Raw genomic sequence first — 12,521 nt, forward strand, 5'->3', positions numbered from 1 at the left:
TAGATAAAATATCTCTCAACTTTATTCACATCGGACCTCTTCAGCTTAAAAGACTGCGCTACTCTCCTCATCCTGTTACCATAATTTAAAAACAAAAAATGATTACTATAGAATAATGGAGTTTCGCCTACGAGAGATATCGAATATAAAAAACCTCGAAAAAGAGCGTGATGAAAGAACTTTATTTTATAAAAAATATAAACGCGGTGTAAATATCGCTACAGCCGCGGATACAATGCTGACGACTCTTAGTCTCGCCCTTGGGGCATCGGGTGTTGGATTACTGTTGAGTGTCGCCGCTGCTATTGGAATAGAAGTGGGAGCTGGTCTCCTTGGTGTGGTTGGTTTAACTTGTAAATTTATTCATAAAAAATTAATGTCACAAGCTATGAAGCACAACGAGATTCGCGTGTTGGCCGAGTCAAAACTGAACACTATAAATGATCTTTTTTTTTTTTTTTTTTTTTTTTTTTTGGTCTTTTTTAATATCTTTTTGTCTCTCTCTCTTTTTTTTTTCTTTTTTTTTTTTTTGTTCCTTCCATCATCATTTTTCACTATAAATGATCTTATTTCAAAAGCATTAGAAGATGATAAAATAAGCGATGAAGAATTTAGTCTCATTCTGGCTGAAGTTGAAAAATTCAATGCAATGAAAACAGACATAAAATCGAAACACAAAACTCAGTTGTTCAACGGAAAGAAAAATCTATTTGATATTCAAGATGGTAAACCATCCAAAAAGCTAACTAGGTCAAACGTTCATATGTGAACGGTTGACCCACTTGATACCTCCTCTCTTATGAACCAGAACCCCCATGACCATTTGGCTCTCCATACACATATTTAACCATCATTTTTTTATCTAGTGATTTGGCTCTCCATACACCTTTTTAAGCCGAAAAAACACGATCGCGCGGGTTTTTCGTTTTTATGGTTTAAGGCGTTGTTGCGCCTTATGGGCGCTTAAATCCGTTACATATAGAACCCCCATCCCTTATACTACTGATGTGATGTCATTTTTTTCTATCTCGCTATTTTTAATGGGCATGTGTGTGTGTGTGTGTGTGTGTGTGTGTGTGTGTGTGTGTGTGTGTGTGTGTGTGTGTGCATGTTTGTTAGGTTACAATGCTTTGGTACGCGTGTGTAAGTGTGTAGGCATGTTAGTGTGTCCAAACAGAATTCTATGTTAGAAAATAAGAAATATTTTAATTCTTATGCAATTTTGTTTTTAATGCAGTTGATATTTAATGTCAGTGTGTGTGGGTCTGTAAGGGAGGGACATTTATATATCTCTGTGTGAGCATGTGTGTTTGTGTGTGTGTGTGTGTGTGTGTGTGTGTTCTATAAAATGCATTTTGTTTTAATCTAAGCCTTATTCATTTCATAGCTTTTATAATCTTTAGTGTGCTTTTGCATTCATATGAACACACTGGATGTTTTCCATTGTCAGATAGCGGTTGATATGTATTTTTTAAGGCATGTTTATAGTCAACTATGATAAGGCGCTTTGAGCAGCATTGGTGCTGGTTATCGCAACGTAGAAAAACTATGTATTATTATTATTATTATTATCAAGCATATATGTGCATGTAGATCTGGATGTTGAAAATTCTATACATTTTAAATGGCTTTCTAGAATGCCTGACCAATGCAGTGGGTTAATGCAAGGATCAGGCATCTGCTCCTTTCGTATTTTTTCTTTTTCTTTTTAAAAAAAATTTCTAAATTTTTATACTGCAGATGTGGTGCAGCACACATGGACCATTTTACATGCTTTAACATCTTGAAACGAAACTATCCAGAAGGTTTAATTATTAAGCAATACAAGACTTGAATTCTGATACTTACGTAAAACACATTGAATTATGTGACAACAGTAATACACCTGCTTGCATACTAAATTGCTTATTTCCTTTTGTTTTCATGATAACACCAAAATATATTTTTTAATGTACGAATATAGAGACAGATGTATATGTGTGTATATGTATGTGTATACTATATGTATATGTATGTATATGTGTGTGTGTGTGTGTATATATATATATATATATATATATCTGTGTGTGTGTGTGTGTGTGTGTGTGTATGTGTGTGTGTGTGTGTGTGTATGTGTGTGTATGTGTGTGTATGTATGTGTATGTATATATGTATGTATGTGTGTATATATATATGTTTCCGGTCCACATACAAAAATAGCATTTCATATGGAGCACTGTAGAGTAAAAGTGAAGAATCTCTTTTTTTCTCCCCCCCCCCCCCCCCCCCCCTCTCTCTCTCTCTGTGAGATTTCTCTCTGATCCTCTCTTCTTCCCTAATTTATTTATCTTTATTCATTTATTTACCTATCTATTCATCTACAACATTAATACATAAAATGTTGAATACACAGTTGATATATTCATGATGCATATATTCTTGTTGTGTAAATGTATTCTGTTATTTATGTAAAAAAATGTAAATGCAAAAATGAATTTAAAAAAAAAAAGTTTGAAAAAAAAGGTATTTTCCTAACAGGCAGGTCTGTAACAGTCCCCAGATTTCTTTCTAGAACTGATCAATTCAGATAAAATGGGACTTTGTGATACAAACTTGCAATTCGTTTGATACATAATACTGCATCTCACCCTTGTTAAAAACTGTTTAGATTTCTTTCAACAAATTTGTATTTAATTTTTTCTCTGGTTCTCAGATACCCGTTTGAAAACTGGACTGGACTGGTAACTTAGTTACATGTAGTTTTCTTCATTGTTTTCCATTCATTCGATAACGTTTTGAAAAACTAATTGTGATAAATTGTAATTTTTACGAGTATCCTCTTTAGATGACCCACTTACTAATGCCGCAAGGCACTTGCAACTGCGCGGCTGGGGCAGCGCCGAACAAAGAACTGTTCAAACAACAGCGACAATGTGAGAGAACAGCTTAAACGTTGCACGGTAAAGTGTGGCTGATATAAGTTCGAAGTTAAAACAACAAATAAATACCTATCTGCCAAATATCACTGAGACAGTGTGGCATTCACACACAGCGGCAGCATGAATCATTTCACGTGCGATGCAATATGAATATGCCATGTGGAGCACAGATGGAGAGAAAAAAACACAGCCTAAATCGGATTTCACAACATACACACTGGACTGATTAAACACACAATAAAGATAGTTTCCGTGTACTAATTTAAAAAAAATAATAAGTCATACCTGTCAGAGGCCGAACTGTTGGTGCTAAACTTGAAAACGCTGTCCGTCATTTTCCCAGTGATGTGAGCCTTTATTTTTGTGAGCAGACGACTCTGCAGTGAACAGTGCAAAAATAGATTTTTCAGATCTTTCTTTGTCAAAATTGTTCAATTTGAATATTTTTATATAAAGCCGTTTAAATTTTGATATCTGAAAAACAGATAATAATATATTTTGAAATATTTTTTAGAACTTAAAGATCGCCGGACTCACTGTTTGTACCAATTTGATTGGTTTACAGCAATCAGCAGACGAACCATGAGGTGATAGGCTGAAGATTTGCACGAGATTATGAAAGGTGGCCCTTTAAAAACGAATCGGTGTCCAGCGGGCAAGCGTGATCGAACACTTAATAAAAGGGAGAAATCACATTGTGATCTACCCATATTGCTCTGAAGCTAAACTGCTTTTTATTTGTTTGAATTGATTCAAAGACTGTGTCACCCCACCAAAGGGAGTGGAAAGCGAAACTACAGCAGACAAAATCATTCGATTGTGAGGATTGTGTAACCTGCTACCCCTTTCTATCGTTTCAGATTCTTCATCTTTCTGTGCAGTGTTTTGTGTCTCCAAAGAAAATGCACAGTAAAATCATTAGGTTTGGTGAAAAGATCTTGACTGGAGTGCCATGGCAACTGTCAACTTTTGCAGCACTTGGCGCATGCATTATAGGCACCTTCTACATGATCAGCTACTATAGAAAAAGAAAGGTAATTTTTTTCTTGATTCTAAGTACGTGTGATGAAAGACTTTTTATTCAATAATCAAACAAAAGACGTTTTTGTTCTTATTGCAACAGGCTTGCTTTTGATGCATGTGATGCTTGAAAACAATCTTGAATTGTCTTGAATGGATAATCGTGAAAAATAAATAAATAAATAAAATAAACGTTTAACTTTTGCGTTACAGAAAATATTACTAATTTTTTAAAAAAGGTTTTCCTTGTGAGAGAGTTATTTCAGTCCTAAATTCATGCTCGATTATGAAAGGGGTATATGGCAACTGACGTTATATGTTTAATTCTGACGCAAATTGCATAACACTGAAACGACTGATGCACAGAAACCTTTAAGAAATATATATTTACAAAACCAGAAAATTAGAATGGTGATTAAAAAAACACACAGTATAATGCATACAAATTAAAAATGGAAATTTGTACGCCTTACCCATCAACTGGTTCGATTTTTGTAGAATGATTATATCAGAGTGCAGTAATGAACCAATGCAGTTATCAACCAATTAAGCAACCATTCATTCAATCAGTCAACCAACTAATCAATCCTAATTTCCACTGTAACTGAATCCATTAACCCTTGTCTGCTGCTGATGAGTTTGCTTGTAAGTGAAGGGTGGTCACCTCACTGAGATAAACTGGAACTGAAGCAATACAGGTCACAGTCAGTATATGTCAGTCATCTTTCTTTATCTGGACTTTTTGGGATTGATAAGTACAGAAAAAGTTAGTGGCTATCTTTTCAAACTCGTGCCACACTGCTCCACACTGGTCTCACTTCAACAAGGTTCAGCAGTGAAAGGGTTAAACTGTCCTCAGAATGGATGTTCCATTGTTATAGTAGCTTTAGAAACACCACGTACACTTATCTCATTTCACCAAGGAAAAGTAGCTGTCCTCAGAATGGATGTTCCGTTGTTATAGTAGCTTTAGAAAAACCACGTACACTTATCTCATTTCACCAAGGATAAGTAGTCAAGGCCGGGGTTAAACTGTCCTCAGAATGGAAAAGTTCAACTGTCACAGCAGCTTTAGAAATACTACAAATGTGTACTGAAATTCAAAAATATAATTTACTGTTCATTATATAATTCAGTATGATATTTTTCACAGATCTTACACAAGCTCAAAGCCCCAAGCAAAGAGTTCAAGGACAGCGATCCAGAGATTGTCATCATTGGCTCTGGTGTTGCTGGCTCAGCTTTAGCTACGGTGCTGGCTCGTGATGGGCGGCGAGTGACGGTGATTGAGCGAGACCTGAAAGAGCCAGACAGAATTGTGGGAGAACTGCTGCAGCCTGGAGGACTGGATGTTTTGGAGAGACTAGGAATGAAAGGTTAGTGTTGTGTCACATTATATTGTACATCTTAATTTTCGTATTGTATTGAACTGAAGTTTATAACTGCTGCGTGTGGCTTTGAATGAGGAAGGCTGAATGAAGAGTAGTTTCAAAATTCTGGTGTCTTTGATGGAATCAGTTTGTAATTTTTCAAACTGAGTGTCAAAAAGTGCATGTTGATGAATTGTATCATTTTATTACGTGTTTTGAAGTTTTCATCACTGGCTGTTCTACTTTATGATGGCTGGATACAAGCCACTTGTTCAAAAAAAGTTGACATTTTGTGTGTGGAGGTGTGTGTTTATGTATGTACATATGTATGTGTGCATGTGTACTTGTGTGTGTGTGTGTCTGAGTGTGTCTGTGTGTGTGTGCATGTGTTAAGCTGTTCCTGCATTGTACATGTGCTTACATTATTGTATGTTTTCAGTATTTCTGTATTACTCAACCAGATTGTGTGGAAGGGTTTGATGCTCACATGGTCAAGGGATACGTCATCCACAACTTGGAGTCCAGCACACAAGTACATATACCTTACCCAGAAACAGCTAAGGAGCAGAAAGTAGGACGAGCATTCCATCATGGAAGGTTCATCATGGCCCTGAGACATGCAGCCAGGCAAGAAAAGAAGTAAGTTCCAGACAAACAAGAAAAAGTAAGGTCCAGACAGGCAAGAAAAAAAAGAAAGAACCAGACAGACAAGAGAAAAAAGTAAAGTCCAGACCTTTTTTGTTGTTCACTTAAGGAGCTGTAGAGCAGTATTGATTTGAACATAATATCTTGTATCTAGTGAAAGTAGATTTCTGTTACTATATTCAAGACTCAATTAAGACTCTTCATTGGCTGTAGATAGAAGAATTCTTATGCGCATAGGTTCGGGCAAGACTCTCCACTATAATCAAGTTCTATATGATATACTTGGTACAGCATTTGCCTCCTCAGCTGTTCTGATGGTCATAGTCTGACAGACTATCTTACATATAATATGATATATACATAACATGTAACTGCAACATGTTTTTTTTCTGTTCTGTTGCTTGCAGCATTCACTACATAGAGGGAACAGCAACACAGCTGATTGAAGACAATGGTGTTGTCGTAGGAGTGCAGTACAGACAGAAGGACAATGAAAAGAAGCAGGTAATTTAGATTTTATTGTCTCTGGCCTGTCTGTCTTCTTCACTCCTGTGTTCTCTCTTGACAGTTAAAAAGTTAAATGTCCCATAGTCTTTTATGGCCAAAAGGACAGTGAAGTTATATTCACTGTCATGCTGTGTCTATGGTTTGGCATAGGAAGGCATACCCTATAGATTTCTGTTGTTTATTTGTGACTTTTGTAAGAGCTTACCACATAGATTTTTGTTGCCCTTTAAAGACAGTTGTAAGAGCATACTATTTTTTTTCTTTCATGACTGTTGTAAGAGCATACTATATTGATTTTTGTTGTTGTTTTGTGACTGTTGTAAGAGCATGGTACCACATTGATGTCAATCATTGTTTCGAGACTATAGTAAGAGCATACTTTTTCTCTCTCTCTTTTTTTTGTAACTGTTGTAAGAGCATACCATATAGATTTAATTGTTGTTTTGTTAGTGTAGTAAGAGCCTACAAGATGTTTATGTCATTTGGTGACTGTCATAAGAGCATACCAAACAGGGGTTTTTTTTTCATTCCATGAATATATCATATATATTTTTCTTTTGGTTTCTTAACTGTTGTAAGAGCATGCAGTATAGGTTTTTGGTTTTGTTTCCTGACTTTCATGAGATTATACCTTTATTATTTCAGGACGTTTTTGCACCGCTGACCATCGTAGTGGATGGATGCTTCTCTAAATTCCGCAAGGAGTTGGTCAAGGAACCAGTCAGAGTGACCTCCCATTTTGTGGGGGCGCTCATGCACAACTGCCCACAGGTGAAAGCCAACCACGCAGAACTGGTCCTATCATCAGCTAGCCCAGTGCTGATCTACCAGATATCATCCAGTGACACGCGAGTGCTGGTGGACATCCGTGGTCAGATGCCTCGTGATCTGAAGGGTCATCTGCTGGAACATGTGCTCCCTCAGCTTCCAGGTATGCCAGTGAGATATTCTTTAATATGTCACCTTTTTTCAACTTTTAGATAAAAAAGACAAAACAATTTAAGCTATTTCTTCCACATCCTTGGTGGTTGAAGGGTTCCCCATTACTTCTGAGTCATTTTTGTTTCCGACATAAAAATCAATCATTACTTTGGAATTGAAGTATTTTTTCATGTCACGAGCAAAATTGTGTCAATTAATAAAACATCATGAAATTTATGTGATAGATACAGGAATAAAACAAAATGTAGATGACAACTAAAGCATTGCCGAACACTGTTAACTTCATTGCATGATTTATCTTTGGTAAAAAAACAGTAAAAAAAAAAATTCTAAAGAGGAAAAGAATATACCACTGCATGGTATAATTTGGTAAGAAAAATGGACTCTCATAATGTAATTAAAACTAAACCATCTGTATTACAGATCATATAAAGAATCCTTTCCAGGACAGCATAAAAAGAAAAACATCTTTGTAAGAGATCCAATATTTAAACCCCACCTATTTTGAAGTGCAAGATGTAAATAAACTTAAACATTTTTGTTGCAGGTCACATCAAAAAGAAGGAAAAAATTCAATCCATCATAACACATGTATTTTAGTATCCTTGCAGCAGATCACATAATGTCCCTCATTACCATGAACATGACCTAATCAGTATGTTTGATTAAGTTGTAAACTGTAATATCACATAAAGAATCCTATTCACCCCAGCATAAGATGTAAACTGACCATCATTGCTGCAGACCACATAAAGAACCCCATTCACGACACCATAAGATGTAAACTGACCATTGTTGTTGCAGACCACATAAAGAACCCCATTTACAACACCATAAGATGTAAACTGACCATCATTGCTGCAGACCACATAAACAACCCCATTAACGACACCATAAGATGTAAACTGACTATAGATGTTGCAGACTACATAAAGAACCCCATTCATGACACCATAAGATGTAAACTGACCATTGTTGTTGCAGACCACATAAAGAACCCCATTAACGACACCATAAGATGTAAACTGACTATAGATGTTGCAGACCACATAAAGAACCCCATTCACGACACCATAAGATGTAAACTGACCATTGTTGTTGCAGACCACATAAAGAACCCCATTCACGACACCATAAGATGTAAACTGACCATTGTTGTTGCAGACCACATAAAGAACCCCATTAACGACACCATAAGATGTAAACTGACTATAGATGTTGCAGACCACATAAAAAAGCCCATTCATGACAACGTAAGATGTAAACTGACCATCGTTGTTGCAAACTACATAAAAAAGCCCATTCATGACAACATAAGATGTAAACTGACCATCATTGTTGCAGACCACATATAGAACCCCATTCATGACAATATAATATGTAAACTGAGTGTTGTTGTTGCAGACCACATAAAGAACCCCATTAACGACACCATAAGATGTAAACTGACCATTGTTGTTGCAGACCACATAAAGAACCCCATTCACGACACCATAAGATGTAAACTGACCAGTGTTGTTGCAGTCCACATAAAGAACCCCATTCACGACACCATAAGATGTAAACTGACCATTGTTGTTGCAGACCACATAAAGAACCCCATTGACAACACCATAAGATGTAAACTGACCAGTGTTGTTGCAGACCACATAAAGAACCCCATTCACGACACCATAAGATGTAAACTGACCATTGTTGTTGCAGACCACATAAAGAACCCCATTCACAACACCATAAGATGTAAACTGACCATTGTTGTAGCAGACCACATGAAGAACCCCATTCACGACACCATAACATGTAAAGTGACTTTAGATGTTGCAGACCACATAAAGAACCCCATTCACAACAGCATAAGATGTAAACTGACCATCATTGCTGCAGACCACATAAAGAACCCCATTCACGACACCATAAGATGTAAACTGACCATTGTTGTTGCAGACCACATAAAGAACCCCATTCACAACACCATAAGATGTAAACTGACTATAGATGTTGCAGACCACATAAAAAAGCCCATTCATGACAACGTAAGATGTAAACTGACCATCGTTGTTGCAGACTACATAAAAAAGCCCATTCATGACAACATAAGATGTAAACTGACCATCATTGTTGCAGACCACATATAGAACCCCATTCATGACAATATAATATGTAAACTGAGTGTTGTTGTTGCAGACCACATAAAGAACCCCTTCCAAGACAGCATAGAGAAGGGGCGTGTGCGCAGCATGCCCAACAGCTTCCTCCCCCCTAGTCCAATGGAACGGCCCGGTGTGCTGGTGCTGGGCGATGCCTTCAACATGAGACACCCATTGACTGGAGGGGGGATGAGCGTGGCTCTTAATGACGTGGCCATCTGGAGGGAGCTACTCCGACCCATTGCTGACCTGAGGCACTACGAAGAGGTGTTGGGCGCCCTGCGTGTGTTCCACCTGCGTCGGAAGAACAACCACTCCTTCGTGGTGAATGTTTTGGCCCAGGCGCTCTACGAACTATTTGCAGCAAACAATGGTAAACAGTTGCTTTTTGTTTGTTTCTTTTTTTCATTTGTCTATTTGTCATGTTCAATCCGTCACTGCCAGTCGTGCGTACCACATATCTAATCAGACTCAACTCCTTCTTCTTTTGCTTCTTCTTCTTCTTCTCCCTGAACTTTGTGAAGAATCATTGGGGTGTTGCACAGAACTGTTCACCAGATTCCTCCAGCTTTAGTCAGTTATGTGTCGAAGTCTGGGCCTCTGCAAATGTCAGAGGTTCTCCTTTGCTGCTGGTAAACATGTAACCTAGTACTACCTGCTACATGTGGGGAAGTAAAACCTACAACTAATTTTAGGCTGTTTCATACATACCAATGGTAGACTCTCAAGGCCTGACCAGTGTGTTGAGTTAATGCATCGATTAGGCATCTGCTTCTTTTTCATTTTATTATTCAACGTAGGTGTGGTTTGGCATCAGTGGATCAGTCCACACTCTTTTACGCCTCCTTGAAACTGGTATTGAAACTAAGGATGTTTTATTATTCCAGAGCACCTGCAAAGTCTGAAGAGAGCCTGTTTTGATTACTTCAAACTCGGAGGCCAGTGTGTGTCGGGCCCAATTGGCCTTCTGTCTGTGTAAGTACATATATATTTATATACTTTTAGAAAATGTTTTATCAAACTATTGTATAATGACAGAAATAAGCAATCAAATGTAACAGAGAAAACTCACTGCTGAAACAGGAATCCAGAGATATGATAGGACCACATAAAAGAAATTGTTACTGTAGGCACTTAGCTCTAGTCAGGTAGTTTGCATGTTGTGCAAATGACCCCGTAAAGCACCTAGAGCTAGGTCTCTGATTGAGGACAGTTGCTATTTAAGTATCCAATTTAATCAGTCAAATTCAGAAGGTGTTGTAAAATAAATGTATCAGTAGATCAACATAGATGTTTGGTGACTTGTGGTTTTATAAGCCCAACAGTATGATTATTGTAATGATTTTATGTGTGCTTTGATTCTCTAATTTTTGTTTCACAATAGACAAGTAGCACAATCACATTCATATCATGAAACACCTTGTGAATGAATTGGAATACTTTCAGTTTCTCTTCCATTTCATTTAGATGTTATAATGGATTGTATTGTATTACGTTTTGTCACAGTACATTAAATTTCTCTGTGTGAAATTTGGGCTGCTAAATACAGGCAGCACACAGTTCCTCAGTTCATTGTCTCATCCAAATGATTATCACCAAGATCACCATACAAGGTCTGGTGGCTGGGTGAGTAAAATTCTCAGCTCATGCCTTGGAATCAAATCCATGGACAGTCGCTTCCAAGTCGGGTGCATTATCACTAGACCATCACTTCACCTGGGACTGGATGGTGATGAGAGAGAGAGGTTTATCTTTCCTTTCCAACCAGTCAGTCCAGTGCCAAGTCAGACCATGTGTCAGAGGGATTGAAAATTCTATCGATCTGTTACAGAGTGTGTTGCTTTTTGTGAATATCAGGCATGAGATTCTTCAGACTATAGGCTGAAATCAGACTAAAGAAAGATTTGGAAAGTGGCACTTTTTCTGTTTTATGAATAACAATGGAGGTGATGCAGCAATTTCTGAATGAAACAGAAAGTCTCAATCTGATCTGTGGTGTTGCAGCATGATTGATTTTATTCCTCTGTACAGTCTGATATAGCTGATAGGAAAAACAGTTGAAAAAAAAAAGCAGCTTGGATGCACAGCTTGCAGGAGTAGAAGATGGCTGCGAGAAAAGAGGGCACTGCAGAGGCATGCAGAAGGGAGGTAATATAGTAAGGAAGGTCACTAGTCGTTGCTTCTTTTTATTTATTTGCTTGGGCAGAGTAGTATTTTGCATAGGACACAATAAGACCCCAGCTGGAGTCAGCACTAGTGGGTCACATTATAGTATGTGTAATCAAATAATTTTATCAGTCTGTTAGAGAGTACATTGCTTTTCATGTCGCAGCGTGATTGGTTTTGTTCCTCTGTGCAGCCTGATAATGCTGATGACTGTAGTTCTGACTTTTACAGCCTGTCCCCGAAGCCTCACATTCTGATTGGTCACTTCTTCGCTGTGGCGCTGTACGCCATCTTCTCTGTGGTGAGGAGTGAAAGGGTGTGGGGCGTGCACCGAGCTGTCTATCGTTCCTTCATGATCTTCGCCTCCGCCCTTCAAGTCATTGTGCCCCTCATCTGGACCGAGGTCAAGTCTCTGCTGCTGTGATTGGTTGATGATTTTTGTGAGCTTGGCCATGATTGGTTGAAGAGGGCACAGTTTTATTTGTGTTTCAATTGTATGCTCTTTAGTTACACACTACTCTCTTTCTGTGGCACGGTGTGGACTTTATGATTCACAGCTCAGCTTTTGTGAGCTGCCTTATGCATTTGGGAAAGTGAGATTTAAGGTGTGGTCTTTTTTTGTTCTGGGGGTTGATCTTGTTTTTTTTTTTGTTTTTTTTTTTTTTGGGGGGGGGGGGGGGTCTTTTTCATTTGAAGGTGTTTGGGTTGTAACTGTTTAACTTTTTTGTTGCAGATAGTGTGTATGTGTGTGTGTGTGTGTGTGTGTGATTTATATTTGATCTAACATACAGTGAGAAATTGTGGAA

General features: G+C 37.8%; 2 protein-coding genes across 2 annotated transcripts in view; one reads left to right on the top strand and one right to left on the bottom strand.

Annotated features, from left to right (window-relative positions):
- Positions 1 to 3,276, bottom strand: part of LOC143279965 (uridine-cytidine kinase-like 1) — a 61,848-nt gene extending 58,572 nt beyond the window's left edge. The window contains exon 1 of the mRNA XM_076584353.1: positions 3,204 to 3,276. Coding sequence (XP_076440468.1) covers positions 3,204 to 3,253 — 50 coding nt within the window. The 5' untranslated portion in view covers positions 3,254 to 3,276. The remainder of the gene's footprint in view (positions 1 to 3,203) is intronic.
- Positions 3,277 to 3,509: 233 nt separating this feature from the next.
- On the top strand, positions 3,510 to 12,314 carry LOC143280557 (squalene monooxygenase-like). Its single transcript, XM_076585251.1, has 8 exons — positions 3,510 to 3,952; positions 5,092 to 5,314; positions 5,770 to 5,947; positions 6,361 to 6,457; positions 7,106 to 7,391; positions 9,587 to 9,922; positions 10,437 to 10,524; positions 11,947 to 12,314. Exons 1-8 carry the CDS (start codon positions 3,821 to 3,823, stop codon positions 12,137 to 12,139), a joined length of 1,533 nt encoding a protein of 510 aa, XP_076441366.1. The 5' UTR covers positions 3,510 to 3,820; the 3' UTR covers positions 12,140 to 12,314.
- Positions 12,315 to 12,521: the final 207 nt, after the last annotated feature.

Source organism: Babylonia areolata, chromosome 3, assembly GCF_041734735.1.
Source record: "Babylonia areolata isolate BAREFJ2019XMU chromosome 3, ASM4173473v1, whole genome shotgun sequence".
Lineage (NCBI taxonomy): Eukaryota > Metazoa > Mollusca > Gastropoda > Neogastropoda > Buccinidae > Babylonia > Babylonia areolata.

Bases quoted from the DNA above. Each gene is read 5' to 3' on its own strand.
- LOC143280557 (XM_076585251.1), top strand. From the start codon at position 3,821: ATGCACAGTAAAATCATTAGGTTTGGTGAAAAGATCTTGACTGGAGTG. The intron at 3,953-5,091 runs GTAATTTTTTTC...TATTTTTCACAG, and splicing joins GCTACTATAGAAAAAGAAAG to ATCTTACACAAGCTCAAAGC. The intron at 6,458-7,105 runs GTAATTTAGATT...TTATTATTTCAG, and splicing joins AGGACAATGAAAAGAAGCAG to GACGTTTTTGCACCGCTGAC.